Raw genomic sequence first — 21,042 nt, forward strand, 5'->3', positions numbered from 1 at the left:
CATCTATGTCATTCGTTAAAATTTTGAATGGTACAAGCATTCAGAAAGGGCTTACATTCATTTCGGTGACAGAAGCGATACATTCCATTATGGGCTTCGAATTTCCCTAGATCAATTTCAGTTCCCATTTTGTTTATCGAGTTCTTTTTCTAAATTATTTTATCAACCTTCTGAACTAAATTGAACATAAACAAATTTAACAAATATATAAAGATTATACAACAATAGTACTATACACAACAAGTTTTCTCATATTAAAATGAGAAACTAAAAATTCAAAAGCAAATAGATTCGGGAAGAAACAGTTTTCTGTCTATCCAAAATCCAAAGAGAAAAATACAAATCAAAACCAAAAATTTACATTAGAAAATTCAACATTGAAGAACTATTTTTACCTTCTTTAGATCACCGCGGAATATTTGTACTAGTATATATCAATGAAGAAAACATGCTGCTATTTGTGTTGGAGTTGGAACTGTATTGTCCAGAGAATTTGTTGATACCTGTATTCGAGTCAATTGGAATTGTATAAAGATCTGTTGATTCATCTTCGTTCTCTTCATGTCCGTGTCCATCAGCCCAAGGGTTATTTTTTGTGAACTTTCGCAAACTCTCAAGTTCCATTGCTACTTCTTTCATCGTAGGCCTATGTTCACCGTGCAATCTAAGACAATTTTTCACTAGCTCAGCCACCTTTTGGAGTTGTTCAAGGCTTCCTTCTCTTACCACTCTACGATCAAGAATTTGAAACAATTGATTCTTTCTCATGGACAAAATGAAGTACTCTGCCAAATTCTTGTCCTCATTATTTTTATCCCTTGAAATAGGTTTTATCCCTGTTAAAAGTTCTGCAAGGACTACTCCAAAACTATAAACATCACTTTTCTCGGTCAATTTACTTAAACGAAAATATTCAGGATCTAGGTATCCTAATGTCCCTTGAACCAATGTAGCAATATGCGTTTGATCAAGAGGAATTAGTCTTGAAGCTCCAAAATCTGCCACTTTCGCAGTGTAAACATCATCTAACAATAAATTGGCAGACTTGACATCTCTATGAATTATAGGCATTGACGCGGATGAATGAAGAGGTAAGCAAGTGCACTTGCTGTCTCACTAGCAACTCTTAGCCGATTCTTCCATGATAACCAAGGTGCTCCATTTTGGTTGTGGATATGCTCGTAAAGAGTACCGTTAGAAATGTATTCGTAAACTAGTAAAGGAACTTCAGCTTCCAAACAACATCCAAAGAGTCTCACCACGTTTCTATGGTTGACTTGAGTAAGAATAAGAACCTCATTGATGAACTGTTCAATTTGATCCTCGTTCACAAACTTAGACTTTTTAATAGCAACTATGAGATTATCGGGTAGTATACCTTTATAGACAATTCCATTTCCACCACGACCAAGAATTCTATCACTAGCATAGTTGTTTGTAGCCTTCTTCAACTCTTCTACTGTAAAAACTTTGGTTGCTTCCACACCACCCTCGTTAGAAGATATTCGTTGTTTCAACAGCAAACCACCATTTTGTTGGAAGAATTTCTCGCGAAGTTTAATGAGTTTTCTTTTCTTGATGCTGAAATAGAGCCAAGTTGTCCCAACTACTAGGGACATAAAACCAACTCCCATACCTGTGTTTATCCAACAAATTTACTTTCTTAAATTTCGTGTCCAGTCAAACTAAGACAGATAAATTGAAATACAAATCAGTACGTTTATCTATATGTAAGTAGAGACAAGTCGAATTTCTGAGAAACTTACCAACGGAAAACTTAATCCATGGGAACTCTGAGTTCGAGTTTGGTGCAGTACAACCACGACCATTCTTTCTTCCATCACCGGTGTACCCTTTTGGACATGAACAATTGTAACTCCCCGGTATGTTTATACAATTTTGTTCACACGAATTGGTATTTGGATTCGCACATTCATCAATATCTGGTACAATTAACCAAACGATGCGTCACCCAAAATTAAAGAAAGATTAATCGATCAATAAGGTGAAATGAAAATCATGACATTAGATAGTAATTTCTTTTCATTATATATTACGTTGGCTGGTGAATCAAATAAATTAATTTGTGACACTAAGTTTTTTTTATCTTTATTTTTTACATATTTACTTTTGAAGTTGTACGGTCCAACATTATTTTGTTAAGTAATGGCAAGTAGGAGTATTTAATTAGCGTCACTCCTTTTCCAAGTATTTAAACCATATTCATTATCACATATGTTAAATATTTTAAAAGCTAACTAATATTTGTACAACTTTGAATATTTAATCATTTCTATATAAAAAAAAAATTATAAGTTAATAGCGACCTCACTGCTAGACTGATTCACCTCAAAAAAGTCTTAACTCAAATTATTATTATTTTCCCCAATAAAATAGTTTTATTCTCTTTGTCCCAATTTATAATAATTTTTTTAATTTTATTTTTCTCTCCCTCCCCCCAGGAGCTCACCTTTGCTCTCTTGGTGACTCAAACTTACAACCTTAAGGTTGAAAGTTAAGGGTGCTTATCATTCGAATAACTCTCTCTTGTCTTATAACTAAGATTATGCATGCGAAGTTTGACAAACATTTTAAAATTAACTTGTTTATCGTATTGACTTGAGAAGAATTACATTTTAATCATATAATTTTTTAATATCTAAATTTTACAAATAAAAGGAAGTTGAAACATGTGAGGGAAGTAGAGAAATGAAGTTACCTTGACAACCTGGACCGATATATGGATTGCCTTCATATCCCGGGTTACAGGCACACCTATAACCACCAAGGCCAGTGTTGGAATCAACACATTGGCTATTATTCAAACAAGCATAATCGTTACTACTCTTCTGTGCTTCAACACAACTAAGAGTTCCAATAGCCCAATCTAACACAATAGGGACATTATCCAAAGACCTCTTTTTAAAATTAAGATCGCGTAGATCTTGTAAACCCATGAATTCGAATCGAGTAGCTTCACCAAGAAATGAATAGCCACATGGATTGAAAGACCAAACTCCAGTGTGATTTTTCAAACTTTGCATCGTTGTGTTGAAAATTTTCATGCCTTTTGGTATTGTTATTTGGCAGCAACCATTACCCATACACCTTCCTTCAGTTACCTGACTCGTACTAATACAGACCGTGGGGCAGCCATTAGCAAAGTCACCTCCAAATATTATAGCAGCTTCATCACAACCAACAACGGTGAACCTGTATATATATATAGGTGAATTCAAAATTCAAGTTTATAAGGTTTCAAGAGAAAATTTATAATTAGGTACGTATACCTGTTGAGGGTAGAGAAACTGTAAGGACTCGAGGTTCCTAAATTCATCCAAGAAGGATCATTTCGAAGCAACATGCCCGTCGATGAATAACACCTCCGATTTATGTTAGTCGATACGCGCATTTCAGCATCAGAGATGTCATACACTGGAATATTCCCTATGTATGGTGTTGGAGAATCTGTTGTATTAGTATCACAATTGATTTCAAAATTCGGGTCCAAGGCACAACCAGATCCTAAGCCAATCCCAAAAGGGTATGGAACTGTTAGGTTCCCACACTTTTTCGGACATCCTGCTTTTGTAATGATCGCAGCTTTAGTGATCGTCGTGGTTGGCGGAGATGTGGTGTTTGTGGGCGGAGGAGAAGTGGTGTTAGAGGGGATAATTTGGGGAGTGGCTAATGTCAAAATTAGCATAAATGAAATAAAAAAAGGAAGTTGCCTAAGCTGCATGCTTTTTTTTTTTTTTTGAAAGATAACAATGGAAATTAAAAACACATATTGAGCAAAGGGTTTCATATATAGAACTAAAGATGAAAATGACGTTACATATATAGTGTGAATAATTTATCAAAAACATTATTGAATTTATTTTACTAATCTTATAATGCAATTACATGGTTTTGACGTATGAACTACGTCAAAATAATTACATAAGTTTGTTCTTGATTTTGGGGAAGAATTTACCAAAAAATGATTTATATTAAGACAACATTTTTTATAATTCTAAAGGGATGCAAATTTTTTAGAAATAATCTTAGTAGTTGTGTCTCATTTCTTTTATTTATTAATATTACAAATGTATATAATATAATTAATATGTATACACAATTTTTTTAGATACGAATTCGAGTTGACTTACATAAATGACCCCGTCCAATTTTCTTGATAGTGAGATTCTAATACAAAATTTCTAGTGGTCACTAATCAACAAATTATAATTTCAAAGAATCATTTTTTTTTCTATTGCGGTTTGAGAATGGCAATGAGGCATGACTAGATGACGTGACGATGTCGACTACATTGATAACCATAGTTTTGTATATGTAGATTTCCATTGTAATTAATTTGTATACTGAGAAAGAATACAACATTTAAATTGCAATTCTGATAAATAAGTTTTTCTATGACCTGCAATGTTCGAGTGTTTATTTGTTTAAGTTATGAATAGTTAGTGTGCCTACTTATGCACTGACAAACTTAAATGTCATAGTTTTCAGTTGAAGCCAAGTTAAGAGTCATATTTATGTATTATGCCTTCTAACTTTAACCCAAATTTATTTTTTCATAAATATTTAAAAAATCCCTCCAAACGCTAACTTTTTGTTAAAGCTTAAAGAATCATTATGTGATTCAAATAGTAGCAGTACTTTTGGTGGCACCTAGCAAAATATTGCTAGTGCTCCAGATAGTTACTTTGCTAGGATTGATGCATAATATATGTACAATCATCATCAAACAAGTCACTATATGATAATTCATATTGATAATATTCACAGAATCTTGTATGTTATTCTTATGTCTTTCATATATAAACATTATAAACTCAAAGACTTGATTTAATAGATAATTTTTTTTAAAACAGTGTACCAATAGTTCAACTTATACGTGCCTGAGAAACTATTTTAAATAAAAACACAACGACATTGTAATGTTCAAATATTCTCCAACTTTTTATGTCGTCTCTTTATTCAACACTAGGACATGAGCATCAATAAACTTTATAAGATATCATTTTACGTCACCAAAACTAACTTTCTTAAAATCATAATCTATAGAAATTATGATCTTCATCTCATCTTCATTGCAAATCCCAGTGCTTCCTAGGTCCCGTCATTGTCATTGAGATCAATCCTACAGTATAGAAAAACAAATACAAATGTTAGACGTTGCACACAATGTTTATAGGCAAAATTGGTAGTATAATTAAATTTCTTAGAGTTTTTTCTTACTTGAAAGGTGAATTTTTTTTTTAAAAAAAGGTTCATACGGATTGATATATATAGAATTTCCTTCAAGAAACTTTTTCTAAAATCGTCTTAAAAGTAAATTGATTAAACATATATATATACATTTATAATACGACATGACCTGGTTTCCACATCTTGAATGGCATGATGCTCAGTGATGCTCGCAGCTTCTTCCAAAGTCGAGTCAGACTTGTGCCCTTTAAAGCTTTGTGTGCCACTTGTAGAGGTCTCTTTATTTTTCTGCACAAAATGAAATAATTGTGCAATCGATAAATTAATCATTTATCATAGAAAATAGATTTTTCTACGTGAAATATTTAATTTAGTACTGTTATGTGTAAAAAATTACATAAACTTATACATGATTTGGTATATGTTAAGTGTGTATGCATTTTTCTGATTGTTGCATTGTATTGTAGGTTAACAAAAATTGTGTTATAGAGAGTAAGTACGTACTTTTCTGAAGGGGAATTTATACATGTAAAAAAAAAATTAATCGTACTTTTCTAGGTGAAAATACAAATCATTCAATAATAGTAGGCAACAAATTAATAAATTTATAATCAAAAGACCATTGGCAAGTCCAAGAGCAAGTTTGTGTAAAAAGTACACAACTTATATATGATTTGGTATATGTTATGTGTATATTTTTCTGATTGTTGCATGGTATTGTAGGCAACTTACTACTATTTTGTAGGGATGATGTTAAATAATTTGTTAAATGTCTTTATGAATGCTTTCAGATGTTCTTATCTCAAGCTTTAAAGTAGGTGGTTAATGTTGATAAAAGTAGCATATATTTAATTTAGAGGGGTGAAGATGAATGTCCAAGACCACGTAATTCAAGAGCTAAACTATGTGAAGGGAGAACTTCCTTAGCTTTCAAGTATCTTAGAGTACCGTCCGAGATCGATCCCCCCTCAATGCTTTCTGAGTCAAGTCTATCGCATAGGGATTGCCTAGTGCGATTTACATCCCCTATGTGGTTTGCAAGCTATTACATTTACCCAATGCGCACAAAGTGCATCCGAAGGACAGAGGCTGTGGCAGAGGTTGTAGCGACTGCGGATTATCCTGGGGTTTCAAAAAAATATTCTAGTCACAAGTCTTCGCACGGCCTAAGAAGATCATACAAGCCATTGAATCTATTTGCAAAAGGTTTTTATGAACTGAATATGTTAATGCCTCTAAGAAAGTAGTGATTTCTTGGGAAAAGTTATGTTGCCTCAAATCCATTGGAGGTGTGAATTAACTTCCTAGAGGTATACAGCAAAGCTGTTGTTGAAAACCTACTATGAAACTTATGCAAGAAAAAGGACAAATTGTGGATGGTATGGGTACTTAATTATTACGGAGGATCATATCAACCTACACTAGCCAGTCCAGGAGATTACATAACCTTAATGTATATCCTTAAATATGATAGATAATGTATTGGTTAAATGTTTATGGTGCTTGAGCAAGACTTGGGGCCAACTGTCCAAATCTGCTAGTTTTTTTGTTTGTAAAGTTCTTTGAATACTAAATTTTATATATAAAAAAAAGTACTTATATGAACGTGATATTGATATTAAATCAAATAATTTAATTATAACAATGACATATCATTCGTTCATGGTTTGACAACTAATTAGTAAATATAGAATCAAAAGATCTCAATTGGTAAGTCAAAGAGCAAGTGATGATGTATCATGTTCTTTAATTGATCATTTTGACAATAAACTTCGAATAAAATAGGAGGAAATATATATATATATATATATAAAGAAAATCAAATGAAAATTAAAGAAAAAAATTTACCTTGTAATACAATGATGTTTTACGCAGTTCTTTGAAATAAGTGTTTGCTTTCTGCACTAAATCAAGCTCCTTCATAGTTTCTTCAATTTCTAACCTCAATTTTTCTTCAACGGCAATGCACCCGTACACAGGATTTTCATACCTAATCTTAGCCTCTAAAATTAGGGTTTCCACCATTTTTGCCTTTTTCTCATTGTCAGCAACAGAATTAAGCATATTTATGATAGTGCTTACTTTGTAAAGTCGAATAACTTTATTGAAATCTTCCACTTTATTGGAAGGAAAAAATGGAGCTAACGGACAATTCTCCTCACATCGTTTTCTTTGGTACCTACATGCTGCACATTTACCCCTTGCACCTGCTGCTGCATCAATATTCATCTTAATTTGTCACAATAGTTAAAAATTAACTAGTCCTAAATAATTACTTAACAGATCTACAAGTACTTTATTCCTTATTTGCCTCTCTTAACATGAAATTGTTGACTAATATTAAATAAGAGATAATCTGATTTAACATTTAATAGACTTGAATGTTTTTCCTTTAAAAGTTAGTCATATGTTTTAGCTTTTTGGTAGGAAATCCTTCTTGCTAGTAAATATGTTCACATTTAGCGTATCTGTGTCTGTATATCTACCAATAAAATAATTATGTGTAACAACAATTGACTTCAAGATAAATGAAATATTTATTATATCATTACATTCCTACAATAGTACCTGCCAAAACAAATATTTTACCTGAGTTACTTATATAGTTTTTATAATTATAGATATTTTATTGTATAAGAAAAAAAATTATTTATGTAGTATTTGATTCAAATATCCCAGTTAAATTTTGCAAATAATCTGAATACGTGTGTTAAACTTGTGCTCCTGACAATGAGTATAATTCAAAAAAAAAATATTAAATAATATACTTTAGTTGTAAAACAAAAAATATAAATAATATTTGATTTCCTGAAAATAATAAAGATTTATGATATTCAATAAGCTCAAAAAAGAAAAAAGAAAATACATTACAAAAGTTTTCAATATTCAAATGTCATCGAAAGAAAACATACATCTCAAAAATATTCAACATTCAATGCCATATTTTAATGAGTAGACTTACTGTTTTGTAGCAAGATAGAAAATTCACTAAATACATAAAAATGATACGCACAAAAAATATTATATAAAAAAAATAATTTCTAAATATTATAAGTTCCTAAGTAATTTAAACAGGGAACCAAAACTCCAATTAATATTTGTATAGGTTGGTTTTGAAGACTGAAATAGTAAAAAATAACTGAAATTAGTTTTATCTAATTTGAAATATGGTTTTAAAGGCTAAATATAGAAAACAAAATTTAACTAGGCAACCTTTTATCCTAAATATTAAGACTTCATACATAGCTCAAATAAAGAATATAAACAATAATAATATATCCAGTGTGATTTTATAAGTGAGATAACGGAGGTAGAAAATATGCAGACATTATCTCTGTCTTTGTAGGGTAGAAAAGTTGTTCTCGATAGACCATTAATTTAAAATAAATGTAATCAAAGCATAATAGAAAGAAAACAAGTCGGCAACAAAATAGCTAGATAAACAAACAAATGAAACATGTAATGGTGAAAATTAGGAAAATAAGATACTACATGTACACTAACTAGCTATTATTCTTTTACCTTTATCTTGTGTAGGGTTATATCCTTAGTAAGTTGAAGAAGCGATACGGTGTGCCTAATTACCTCCCCCCCCCCCTCCCCCCACAGTTCTTCTTTGGCTTAACTATACCTCTCGTAAAGCTTCTCACACCTCCTTAATGGTGCATATGCATGCACTCCTCTTCTTCACATGTACGAACCACCATGCTCGCTTCCTTAATTTTTTCCACTATGAAATCCACTTCAACCTTGTCTCATATAACCTCATTCATAATCTTATCTCTCCTAGTATGTCTACAAATCTATTTGAGCATCCTCATCTTGCTACCTTCATCCTCTAAACGACGTGTATGTTCTTGACTGGTGATCACTCTACTCATAAAACAAAATAGATCTGACCATCACTCCTTAGAACTTGACTTCTAATCCATGGTGACACACTCTTATCACACAATACCCTAGATGTGGAACTCCATATCATCAACTCTAATCCAATAATATATAATGCATGTGTGATATCATCATCAATCTCCCCATTTCCTTAGATTATAGATTCAAAATATTAGAAACTCATCTCTTTATGTATAATAATTATCAATTTTCACTTCCACGTCCACTTCATGCATCACATCTAGGGATGAACAAAACTATATCCAAAATGGAAGACACCTAAAAAGGATAAAAAGGCGGATGATATTCCATTAAGGACCTTCCCTATTATGGTTGATAGGGCATATATTTTAATATAGTTTAAGCTAAAGATATAATAAGCTTTTTTTCAGAAACTCAATAAACTCAAACGAAACATATAAATAATAATAGAGAAAAGAACAATATCAATCACAAACAGTACAATAAACAAAGCAACGTGATGGCATTAGATGCCACATCACTTATCGGTCATGTATATATATATATATATACAAGTTCACATGGTTAAGAGTTTCAGCAAACTGCAAAACTCAACTAGGTAACAGAAAATACATATGTTTAGGTGACAGAAGTACAAAAACTATTATGTTTGAAGCATGCATGTCATGGACCAAGGCAACGGTGCAAGCCAGAAGTTACATAGCTTCAATCATCTTCATCCTCTTCGTCTTCGTCGTCCTCTTCCTCTTCTTCGCCCTAAGGATTATCAAGCATTAGTAAATCCGATAGAAAAACAATGCAGCCACTCTAACAAATGAGTCTACTTGAAATAAAGAACTCTTTTTCCCAAATTAAAGTAGCATAGCACTTGTGGTAATGGATCGAAGTCCCATATGAGGAGAACGTATAAATGTTTACACATCAATTAACTAGCTTCATAATAGGTAAGCACTATATTTCTTACCTTCTCAAAGTTTATTGAGCAGATGACCAAATCACAGAACTCAAATCAACTCTGTTATGAATTTGGCAATAATTTTGTCGAAAACCACCAGCATCTATAATAATTATCATAACTTGCCTTTTCAGGCACAAGTTCTAGTTTTCAATGTCCCTTGGAGTATACAAGTTCCATTTTGGATCAAGCATTAACATCCAAAGTTTAACATTTAACATCGGCTTCCTCGGTCTTTTTGCAACCAAAACTGCACTTCATGCATCATTAAGGACAAAAAGGGCATCCCCCCTCCCCGCCCCCAAGAAAAGGACCTAATGAAATAACTAGAATGATCAGTGAAACTATTCTCTAACATAACTTTGGGCCGGGGGGCAACCGTGAGCCACAACAGTCTTGTCAACACAAACATAAATCTATTAGATGCACTTACGCAAGCATCGAGTCAATTAAAAAACACACTAGACTTTCATAAGCTATTAATACCTGCCCACTGTCCTCCGCATCTTCATCATGTACCTCAGGCTTTGACTTTTTTACTTTTTCTTCTTTTTCTTCTTCGTCCTCATCATCTGAACTTTCCGTCTAATTCCATTGATGAAGTGAGAAGAAAGAAGCCTCTCTTTCCAGCTCAAAGATCATACGAATCTTAAAAAGAAAACAGATTATAGGAAGCTTACTTGCTTGTTGTTGTAAGCATTCATGAGCTTTCCATACTCGGCCTTCCTTTTTGCAGCTTTGGCTTCATATGGTGCTTTTTCCTTTCAACAAGTAGAACCAAACTTATAAGTGACCTCATTATATTAAATATGTAGATTTTGTCCCATAAAAAGGAAAGTAACGAATCCATATCCTTCTTCTGCAAAATTATTTAACTTGTACAACAATATAACAATGTGGCATATATAAAATGGTCATTGCACCAAGTTCTCTACTTGGATCACTAACTTTATAGGAGATGAAGAATACTTACAGCTGCACTCAAAGATTTCCACTTTTCTCCTCCAGCTTTCCCGACCTTTATATATAATATTAACAATTTCTCAGGACAACTATTAAATGAAGCAATGCTAATGAAATAATCATCAAAAGCTTACAGCTGAAACAGCCTTCACATTAGGATTCTCCTTTTTAAATGTCTTCCTGAATTCCTCACTGCAATAGCATGAATGATCATTTGTCGGTTACAGCACATAACTATAGATATGCAACTAAATATAGTTAATTATAAAAAGAAAACGAATCCCCTACAGGAATACGAAAAAGGCACTAGGAGGCCTCTTAGGCTTGTTAGGATCTTTCTTTGCCTTTTTGTCCTTTGTGACCTTCTTTTTATCGTCCTTCAATGTGGCTTTTCTCTTCCCCATCTTTCTGAAAATAAGAGAGACAAACATGATCTGTCACTAAAATGATACTCCTTTTATCACTATGCTACAACATACCATCAAAACGAAAATCCAAGAAACTCCATTTCCGTATCCCAAAAGGTAGCATCAGCTAATATTTCAGTAAGGTCTATGCAGCACTAAAACCACTCACATATAAATCTAGAATATGAAACAAACTTTAAAATGGTACTCACCGGTCCTCAACAGGCTTCAACGCCGACCTTGTTTCTTTTCTCAATGCACCTTTTCCTTTTCCACCTTTCATTGTAACTTAAAACTGCCTAATCAAAAAAATCAGCCTAAGTTAAAACCCCATCAATGTGCATCTTATATTTGAACAGTGTGATAAAAGTTGGTAAGTTACAATTCATTTCCAATATACAAGAATCAATGCACAAGCCGATATGAACAGCGCCAAATAAAAACATGAATAATGCTCATTGTGCACAAAAAGCATTGCTAAACAACCAGAAGAATTAGAAGGAAACACAACAACTAGTTGTCCTACACTCTATTCGGATGTCTGTGAAAAGATCAACTCTTCAACCAACGATATATATGTTTTTGTCTATAATTACCTGCAGAATTGACATTTTTTTCTTGGAGATACTATATCTTGTTACAATAAAGCATATGTTCCGCGTGTTGGAACACACACATATATATATGTATAAGCGAAAAACTACTAAAAGTCTAACAAATATTAAATTTTGAACCCATAATTTCGCAAGTGCAAATGAATTTCATTATTAAGAACTTCTTAAGGTTGAATCCATCAAAGTTAAGAGGACTAGATTCACTACTAGAAACAAAGGTTTTTCTCACCGCGAATCAATGGGAAGTTTATGCTATAAAACATGATTTTCCCTCCAAACCAGCTCACTAGGAAAATGCAACCAGTGAAATAATGGGAAGCTTCCTAATTTTCCCATATGAAACATTTACTATTTATTTTTCTTTTCACTACGATTCAATCAAAATATCAACGGAGATAGCCACTAAATAGTGAATTTGGTTCATGTTAGAAAAATAATTATGTTACATCTCTCTACATGATCTCACAATACCAATTTTAAGTAAATCAAAAACTACTTCAATAAATAGGAAAAAGAAAAGTAAAAATACTACTTTTACTTTAAACCTTCCTATTTAGACCAAATCAGTAATTCATCTCCATACAACAGTAAAACAGAAACAAAAGAAAACATCAAAACTTTATCAACCACAATGAAGCAAAATAATATATATTTTTTTCCCAAATAAGTAATTAGTGCTTCTACAAGTTTCTGAATTACAAAATTGAATTAAGATAAAACAAACAATTGTTAATATAAAGAGAAAAAGAGAGGAAATTGATTACCAGAAGAGGAAGATAAGAAGGTGTTGGAAGAAGCACCGAAAGTGAAGAAAACAGAGCTCTAAAAAGCCTAAAGAGAAGAAAAGAAGAATCAAGTCACTTTAGTATGACCGAATAATAACAAAGTAGACTGACCGGATCTTCCGGTTCTTTTCTCTACTTCCATCCAAAAGGATGAGTGAGTAAAGTAGATATTTAAAATAAGTCAATTCTATATTTTTGGTGGAATACATTGATCTGGCTTAAATTGCTAATAAATTGACATAATATTGATATGATGATTTAAATATAATTAAAAAATAGAAAAAATTAGTACACATACTAGTTAATTATAGTTAACATAACTATAGTTTGAATTAATTATCATTCGCAATCTCTTTTTAGCTATAATTATGTGCGCCTCTCTCCTCTCTTCCTCCCTCTCGCCTCACTCCTCTCTTATACATATACACTTATATGACAGATATACAAATACAATTCACTACTCTCCACTCTCTGCCCTCTCCTCCCTTTCCCAATCTTGCTCGCGTCTCTCCTCCATCTCTCAATCTCGCTTGCCAGATATACAAATACATATGTATATCAGTTACATATATACAATTATTTGACAAATATACATATACAATTCGACAGATATACAAATACAATGCGCCTCTCTCATCCCTCTTCCAATCTTACTTGCCTCTCTCCTCCCTTTCTCAATCTTGCTTGCATCTCTCCTCCCTCTCTCAATCTCGCTCGCCATATATACAAATGCATATGTATATATATACAATTATCTGAAAAATATATATACACAATTCGACATATATACAAATACAATGCGCCTCTCTCATCTCTCTCCCAATCTCACTTGCCTCTCTCCTCCCTTTCCCAATCTCGCTCGCATCTCTCCTCCCTCTCCCAATCTCGCTCGCCATATATATATTTATACAAATGCATATGTGTATATATACAATTATCTGACAAATATACATATACAATTCAACATCTATACAAAATACAATTCACCTCTCTCCTCCCTCTCCCAATCTCGCTCGCCTCTCTCCCCCTCTAACATATATATAGCTACGAATCGTAATTAACAAACTATAGCTATAGAGCCTAATTAAGTTATTTTTAGTGGCTATTTGCGAAATTTTCCCTTAAAAATATCAAGCAAAATTATTTCACAAATTAAATTCACTACAAAAATGAACAAAATATAAGGGATTCGTTGACAAATGTGTATATATGATACATATATTTTGGTCTTAAAATAAATAATTTTCTGCTTCTGCTTTTTTTATGATGCGAAATTTTTTACTTCTTCTCGGCAGTAGAAAAATTGCTTCCACATCCATTTAAAAGTTGTTTTACTTATTTGCCAAACACCTTATTTTTTTACAAATTAATACTTTTTTTTTTCTCAAAATGAGTATTTTTGATCTCTCAAGAGCAATGTCAAACATGCTCTTAAGCTCATAATCGTTTAGAATATTGATTTTTTGTAAGATTAAAATAGTGGCATTACTATTAGGAAAATCTCAGTAGCTCAATTGATTGTTCATATAGACTATCAATTGAGCTACTAAAATTCTTCTAATAATAACAATAATAATATGTTATGCAAGGTAGATAAGTTTTTTTTTATATATAATTAATATATCAGGTAAAACTTACACTACTATAGAAAATATTGTCTATGTAAAATGAAAATGATCATGAAAGTTGTATATTTTTCAAAAATTCTCCTAATAATATAAATTATTATTTTCTTTTACAACTAAGAAATTACTTCCTTTTAAATATCTCCAAGCAAATACTATAAATATTTATATTATACAAATTTTATAATGGGATGACCTTTCCTAATCCTTGAAATAATAATGCAAAATTTACAAGTGAAAACAAAACATAATATATATATTGAAAGAAGAATTGGAGAGGGAAATGGTGCAAGCAAGCAAAGACAAAAATATTTTCTGGCATGTTTTTAAGGTACACACACCTGGATCAAGCTCTTCATGTACTCTAGAACTCCACCTTTCATATATATACACTTTATTGAATTTGTTGGTATAATTTTAATTTGATACGAAATTTAAAAAAGTAAAGGAAATTATTTATTAATTTTATAGTCTAGAATTAAAAAATAGATAGAATATATCAAAATACATTTTATCTTATAGTATTAAACGAATCATATGAAAAATAAAAACAAAAAAAATCATATGAAAAATTAAAATTAAAAAATTAATTAAAATTATAAAACAGATTAAAAAAATAAGACAAATAAATTACAAACAGATGAAAGCAATTGTCAGAGTCCCAAAATCAAGCAACCGTGAAGGAACCTATAGAAAAACGTACGAGGACTGAGATTTTGAAAGAAATTTATAAGGCTAGGCCTAGACCTAGTTCCTAACTCATGAAAATACGAATAGTCTAACTTATAAATAAAGCACTTTAATGATGAGAAAGTTAGATATTATCTGGTCCAAGTTGATATGCTTACGACGAATGGTTCGGCTCTTTAGCGTAGAATTATGCAAGGTGTTACAAAACCCAATTCACACAAATATGTATCAAGTCATAAGGAGGGGCAAAATATTAAATGGAGATTTAGGATTAATAATATACATTTTATATATCAAGGGGTAAAATTGTAAGTTTATAACTCTTAATGGATTAACGGTGTATCCAATAAAGAATTTGAGTAATCTGCTCCCTCACCAATAAATTAAGTATAAAATTTTAATCTGTTCGCCAACCGTTAATTCAGTAACCTAAAATCAATAAGACAATAAGTCTTTTACAATTGTCTTATCGATTACGATTTGATTTTGGTCATCCCTACACAATCATGTATTCCTGAAAAGGCATGAACGAATGTGTCAGAAACATTAATGGGAAAAGGGTAAAAAATGTCCTTAAACTATGCGAAAGGAACAAAAATGCCCTCAGTCTATAGTTTGGTCCAAAAATGCCCTTATTGTTATTTAATGGGTAAAAAATGCTCATTTTTCAAATAAAATATATATTATTTATTTTCTTTTTAATACATTCTTTTTCTAATAATGTTTTTTAAATTAGCAAAAATTTATCTTACTTCAATTCAGAAAAAAAAGAGAGAATATATTACTTATTTTATTATAATTAATTTTTATGATGGATATACTATGATCTTATATATATGACATATATTATCTGACGAAAGGGTACATGTATTTATTCTATTTTAATTGATAAAATGAGATTAAGAAGAAGAAAATTTTCCTACATTTTATTTGTTAAAGTGATTTTAAAAGAAAGAAAACAAGAACAACATTCTTTAATAATATGTTAATTAGGAAGAAGATATGTTTAAAAAGAAAAAAAATAATATATTTATTCGGGAAAGGGCATTTTTGACCCATTTAGTAACTAAAGGGGCATTTCTGAACCAAAGTATTGATTGCAAGGGCATTTTTGAATCAAAGTATTGACAACAAGGGTATTTTTGAGTCAAACTATCCACGGAGAGCGTTTTTATTCCTTCCACATAATTTAAGGGCATTTTTGACCCTTTTCCCAACATTAATTATAAGAGACACTTCACTCTTTTTCGAAGTAAGATACTATTCAAATGTTAAGAAAGTAAAGAGAATCACAAATGTTAAGAAGGTAAAGAGAATCATTAATGTTCCAAACAAAAGATCGTTGGAATTAGGCTAACACAGGCTATACTTGCTTAATCTTATTACATCCGGTCAATTTATCTTAGCTTATGTATTTTACATTCCGTTCGATCTAATCCACGTATCATTTAAACCTCACATACAAATTTAACGGTATCTTTTCAAGTGTAAACATGTATTATTTTAAGCTGACACAGTTGGTCTTTGATGTGCGTATCAAATCTTGTTTCTATATTATGATATGACTATTGTACATCTCATGTTTGACCCCAAAATAATTTTGTTCAGTATTATGCATGGGACCTGCAAGCACATGCTTTGATTTTCTCCATTTGCGTGCCTGTCTATTATTCTCCAATTATTAATCTTTTCTGACCAATAGCCAACGCATTTTGATGGAATATATGCCTAAAATGTCTAGTAACGCATCTCTTATTTGTTCCAGTCGAGAACCTCGGATACTCTCTCTCCAATTTAAGTTTCTTACTCTTTTCTTCAATTATTTAAATATACGTCTTTTTTTTATATTTACTAGTCTAAATGACATGATTAAAGAATTATAGGTATCTTCAATTTAATAATCCAAATTCGTTTTTTTGCGTCTAATCAAACTAAGACACTTAAATTGACACCCAAAGCATAGAATTTTTATTTTTTTTGGACGGTTTTGTCGTTTTATACATGACAGGTTGTAATAGTGAGTGATGTGTGTTTCCAAGAACTTTGCATGAATAGCCCTTTTTATACTGCTGCAAGACTTGTGATCTCTCCACAATTTTGCAGTCCTTTTTTAACTATGATCAGAACAACAAAAGAAGATTTTGCGCAAGTGATTCCATCAGTATCCAAAATTATAACTTGTCATCATAAAACGATGAAGCGCTTTGATAGCATTCTAGAGGATGCAGATCTTATTGATTATCAGGTTGATCAAACCCGATGTCGCTCTTTAAATTCACTAGCCACCGTAAGTTGACATAACTATTTGTTCAACTTCACATAAATGTTTCGTTCCATTTTGTTAGTTTAAGTACGTACTGGAATGGGAATATTTCTGTTCGTAGTGTTGATTTCTCAGAAGATGTGATTTCAATTTTTGTTAGATAATAACTATTAGTTGAGTGACCATTTAAGAAATCAACTGTTACTACGATGATGTTTCTCAGTAACACAATTTGGCCTCATACTTTTTTCTTCTCAGGGAACTAAAGGTGCTGCTGAACAACAGAGTGACACTAGTACTATTTCCATTAGTATGCCGCCAACTCCTTCATCGAAAGGAGTTGGCTTCAATGAGATTTATTCTCAGACATCAACGCCTCGAGGTATTACCACCACACAGAATAATAAACGAATATCGTCTTATTCTCAGACATCAACACCTAGAAGTACCGTGTTTCCAGAGTCTCCGAAACTTCCCAGAAGTAATACTAATAAGCTAAAGGATACAAGGTTTGATTCTTTTAAAACATGGTCTGGTAGACTGGAGAGACAATTATCAGCTTTGCGAGGAAAGGAACAAGAGCCTATTTCTCAACCAAGTCCTCACATAGAAACTATTCCTGTTGATCGATATTTTGATGCCTTGGAAGGACCTGAATTGGACACCTTAAGGGTATACTTGCTTTTCACTCATAAATTTACTACATTCTGCATATTTTTAGTTTAATATCACAAGATTAAGAAGTCTTCTTTACTTTCTTAATTTCAGTGTCAAGTTGAAATAGAGGATGTACTATATATTTTTTTATGTTGGTGTTTGTTCATCTAGAACAAGAGCAAAATGTTTACAACAATATATAGGTCATCATGTAAGTTTTAAAGCCATGAAAATATGCCTGACAAAGTTTAATATATACATGTTGATATGTTGCTCGAACTCTCTAAAAATGCACTACTTTTGAAGGATCTAACATGCACCAGTCATCATTTTTGAAGAGTCCGAGCAACAGAGATATGTTGTGTCAATGCTAACACCAATTGATGTGCCTTCAGAGTGAAGTTAAATTTCTTTTTATTTTGTTTATATTTCATGGTGAATATATAAGGCATATTTTTCCCCTGCAGGCTTCTGAGGAAATCATTCTTCCAGAAGACAGAAAATGGCCATTTCTTCTTCGTTTCCCTATTTCATCCTTCGGTATCTGTCTAGGTGTTAGTAGTCAAGCTATAATGTGGAAGAACCTAGCCACTTCTGCTTCCACAAATTTCTTGCACGTAAGCTTGAAAGCAAATCTTTGCCTGTGGTGCATATCTGCTGCACTTGTGATCATTATCTCTTTCGTCTACGCCCTGAAATTCATTTTCTACTTTGAAGCTGTTCGTCGAGAGTACTACCACCCTATACGTGTCAACTTCTTTTTTGCTCCCTTTATATCACTTCTGTTCTTAGCACTCGGAGTTCCATCATCGATCACTCAAAATTTGCATACATCTTTATGGTACATTCTTATGTTACCAATCTTTTGTCTAGAGCTAAAACTCTATGGACAATGGATGTCTGGAGGACAACGAAGACTCTCAAAGGTAGCGAATCCCTCAAATCATCTGTCGATTGTTGGGAATTTCGTTGGTGCATTGCTTGGTGCATCTATGGGACTAAAAGAAGGGCCAATATTCTTCTTTGCTGTTGGATTGGCTCATTACATAGTCATGTTTGTAACTCTCTATCAGAGACTTCCAACAAATGATACACTGCCAAAGGAACTTCACCCTGTCTTCTTTCTGTTTGTTGCTGCACCTAGTGTTGCTTCTATGGCATGGACAACGATCCAAGGGTCGTTTGATCATGGATCTCGGATTGCTTATTTCATCGCCTTGTTCCTCTATTTTTCATTGGTATGTCTAGTCAATTTTTAGCATATTGAATGTATATATCTACAATCAAATTAGTACACTAGCTTGTAACTAATATATTTCATTCTCTCTTGTTGCTTTTCAGGCTGTTCGCATTAACTTCTTCCGAGGCTTCAAGTATGTAAAATAGCTTATCTTATAGCAGAGTTGAGAAAATTTCTTAGATGATCACTCAACTTATAATAACTTTCTGGACTAACAGCTATATATTAGTTGAGTGACCATCTGAGAAATCAACGGGCTTCTTATACTGTGCTAACTTATTCCTCAACCGCGTGCAGGTTTTCATTGGCTTGGTGGGCATACACATTCCCTATGACAGGAGCTGCTATTGCAACCATCAAGTACTCACTTGTAGTTACCAACCTGGTGACAAAGTGCCTAGCTATCATACTCTGTGCTCTTTCTACACTCACTGTAACAGGATTGCTTGTGACAACAATCATTCATGCTTTTGTTTTGAGAGACCTATTTCCAAATGACATTGCCATTGCGATCAGCAAACGACCAAAAACAACTCGGAAATGGTATCTTGGTAGCTCACATAGCAAAGATATTGATCAATACCTTAAGTTTGTAGAAGCTAAAGATATTGAGGCTTCAATCACACATCCAAACTCAAGTAACTAGAAATTGTTTATAGCATCTCTTCTAAAACTTTTAAGTCTTAATCAAGTGAGAGATGTAAGTATTATTTTGGCCTAACCCATCGGTGGCCCCCTAAAGTTGGCATGATGTTTTACTTAGACATCTTAACTGGACGATGCTCATTTTAGACATTGAAATGATACACTCAGGAAATGAGTCTTCCTACCTACAGATATCAATATAAAGCTTTGTTTTATGTCACCACCCAAAATATTGTTATACTGTGAAGTCAGTCATCCATTGTTCCTGTAAGCAAACCCCGTTCCTTTATTTACCAATTAACGCTATAAATATTGCTCAACTAACATAAAATAATCAACTATTTTTTGTAATAATCAATTAACGAGTCAAGAACCAAACAACCTAAGACATACCGTTGTTCATAGTTATGGTTAAAAAATCAATCCGATTAAAAAATTGATATCTGGTTTGATTTGATTTTAAATTTTGAAAACCAATACACCCCACTTAGCCCAAGCGTCGCAGGCCAAGAAATTTGATGGGCTAGGGTGGGCTAACCCTTCATATTGAAGGGCCTGAAAATGGTCAACACAACCCAATCCTAGAAGGGCCACAGGTTGGATGGGCTAGCCTTTTTTTTTTCTTTTCAAATTTAAAATTCTATAATATCAAGAAAATGAGAAAGAGTTTTAATTAATTGAATATTACAAACAGTGATATTGTTTCTATAACATCCGACAAATTGAAGTGGCTTTGAAGAAGCTTGAAATGGAAATTTGGCTAAGTATGGAAATCAATGAGTTTTGGCCAACTTTGAGTAGTCGTAACTCTTAGCTCAGGATGAGTTAGGAGTAGTTCCAGTTATGGTTGCAAAGCTCGTGGAGCGATCTTTCCAACGCCACCGAGTTTGCTCGATTCCGAGTTCGTATGAGGGAGTTATGCCCTTTAGAAGTTGGGCAGTTGGAAGGGAAATCCGTCCGGAAATTTAAGGGCATTTTGGTCTTTTCCCAAATTCTTTCTCTTGAGGTTACATGGTGTGTTAGGCTGATTTTGGGATCATTTCTTTTATCCCATTGTAAAGAGGAAGAGTTAGGGTTCTTGAGAGGAGAAGAAGAGAAGAAGAAGAGAAGAAGA

General features: G+C 32.6%; 4 protein-coding genes and 1 pseudogene across 6 annotated transcripts in view; 2 read left to right on the forward strand and 3 right to left on the reverse strand.

The window, feature by feature from the left end:
• Positions 1-21,042, forward strand: part of LOC125871638 (kirola-like) — a 219,939-nt gene that overhangs the window by 187,285 nt on the left and 11,612 nt on the right. The gene's annotated exons all lie outside the window — the stretch shown is intronic.
• Positions 406-3,766, reverse strand: LOC125871608 (wall-associated receptor kinase 2-like; annotated as a pseudogene). Its single transcript, XR_007447028.1, has 4 exons — positions 3,291-3,766; positions 2,720-3,213; positions 1,767-1,943; positions 406-1,636 (listed from the first exon to the last, which is right to left on the reverse strand). The product of XR_007447028.1 is annotated as a wall-associated receptor kinase 2-like (transcript).
• On the reverse strand, positions 5,113-7,440 carry LOC125870069 (LOB domain-containing protein 24-like). The gene is made up of 3 exons (XM_049550435.1): positions 7,060-7,440; positions 5,381-5,499; positions 5,113-5,143 (listed from the first exon to the last, which is right to left on the reverse strand). Exons 1-3 carry the CDS (start codon positions 7,438-7,440, stop codon positions 5,113-5,115), a joined length of 531 nt encoding a protein of 176 aa, XP_049406392.1.
• The window catches only part of LOC125871636 (high mobility group B protein 1), a 30,420-nt gene continuing 19,025 nt past the window's right edge, over positions 9,648-21,042 (reverse strand). The window contains exons 2-9 of one of the 2 annotated variants that reach the window (XM_049552272.1): positions 12,788-12,836; positions 11,622-11,704; positions 11,291-11,410; positions 11,137-11,194; positions 11,013-11,057; positions 10,720-10,800; positions 10,526-10,624; positions 9,648-9,840 (exon numbers count right to left, since the gene is read on the reverse strand). In XM_049552272.1, the coding sequence (XP_049408229.1) occupies positions 9,790-9,840; positions 10,526-10,624; positions 10,720-10,800; positions 11,013-11,057; positions 11,137-11,194; positions 11,291-11,410; positions 11,622-11,692 (525 nt within the window). In that variant the 5' untranslated portion in view covers positions 11,693-11,704; positions 12,788-12,836 and the 3' untranslated portion in view covers positions 9,648-9,789. Of the gene's footprint in view, positions 9,841-10,525; positions 10,625-10,719; positions 10,801-11,012; positions 11,058-11,136; positions 11,195-11,290; positions 11,411-11,621; positions 11,709-12,787; positions 12,843-21,042 lie in introns of those variants that run through there. The other variant, XM_049552271.1, reaches the window with a different exon arrangement.
• On the forward strand, positions 17,222-19,973 carry LOC125871610 (S-type anion channel SLAH2-like). The gene is made up of 5 exons (XM_049552239.1): positions 17,222-17,410; positions 17,645-18,058; positions 18,511-19,281; positions 19,385-19,416; positions 19,581-19,973. Exons 1-5 carry the CDS (start codon positions 17,240-17,242, stop codon positions 19,927-19,929), a joined length of 1,737 nt encoding a protein of 578 aa, XP_049408196.1. The 5' UTR covers positions 17,222-17,239; the 3' UTR covers positions 19,930-19,973.

This window comes from Solanum stenotomum, chromosome 7 (genome assembly GCF_019186545.1).
Source record: "Solanum stenotomum isolate F172 chromosome 7, ASM1918654v1, whole genome shotgun sequence".
NCBI classification, from domain to species: Eukaryota; Viridiplantae; Streptophyta; class Magnoliopsida; order Solanales; family Solanaceae; genus Solanum; species Solanum stenotomum.

Bases quoted from the DNA above. Each gene is read 5' to 3' on its own strand.
- LOC125870069 (XM_049550435.1), bottom strand. From the start codon at position 7,440: ATGAATATTGATGCAGCAGCAGGTGCAAGGGGTAAATGTGCAGCATGT. The intron at 5,500-7,059 runs GTAAATTTTTTT...CATTTTGTGCAG, and splicing joins AAACATCATTGTATTACAAG to AAAAATAAAGAGACCTCTAC. The intron at 5,144-5,380 runs GTCATGTCGTAT...TCTATACTGTAG, and splicing joins ATTCAAGATGTGGAAACCAG to GATTGATCTCAATGACAATG.
- LOC125871610 (XM_049552239.1), top strand. From the start codon at position 17,240: ATGATCAGAACAACAAAAGAAGATTTTGCGCAAGTGATTCCATCAGTA. The intron at 19,282-19,384 runs GTATGTCTAGTC...GTTGCTTTTCAG, and splicing joins TGTTCCTCTATTTTTCATTG to GCTGTTCGCATTAACTTCTT. The intron at 19,417-19,580 runs GTATGTAAAATA...AACCGCGTGCAG, and splicing joins AACTTCTTCCGAGGCTTCAA to GTTTTCATTGGCTTGGTGGG.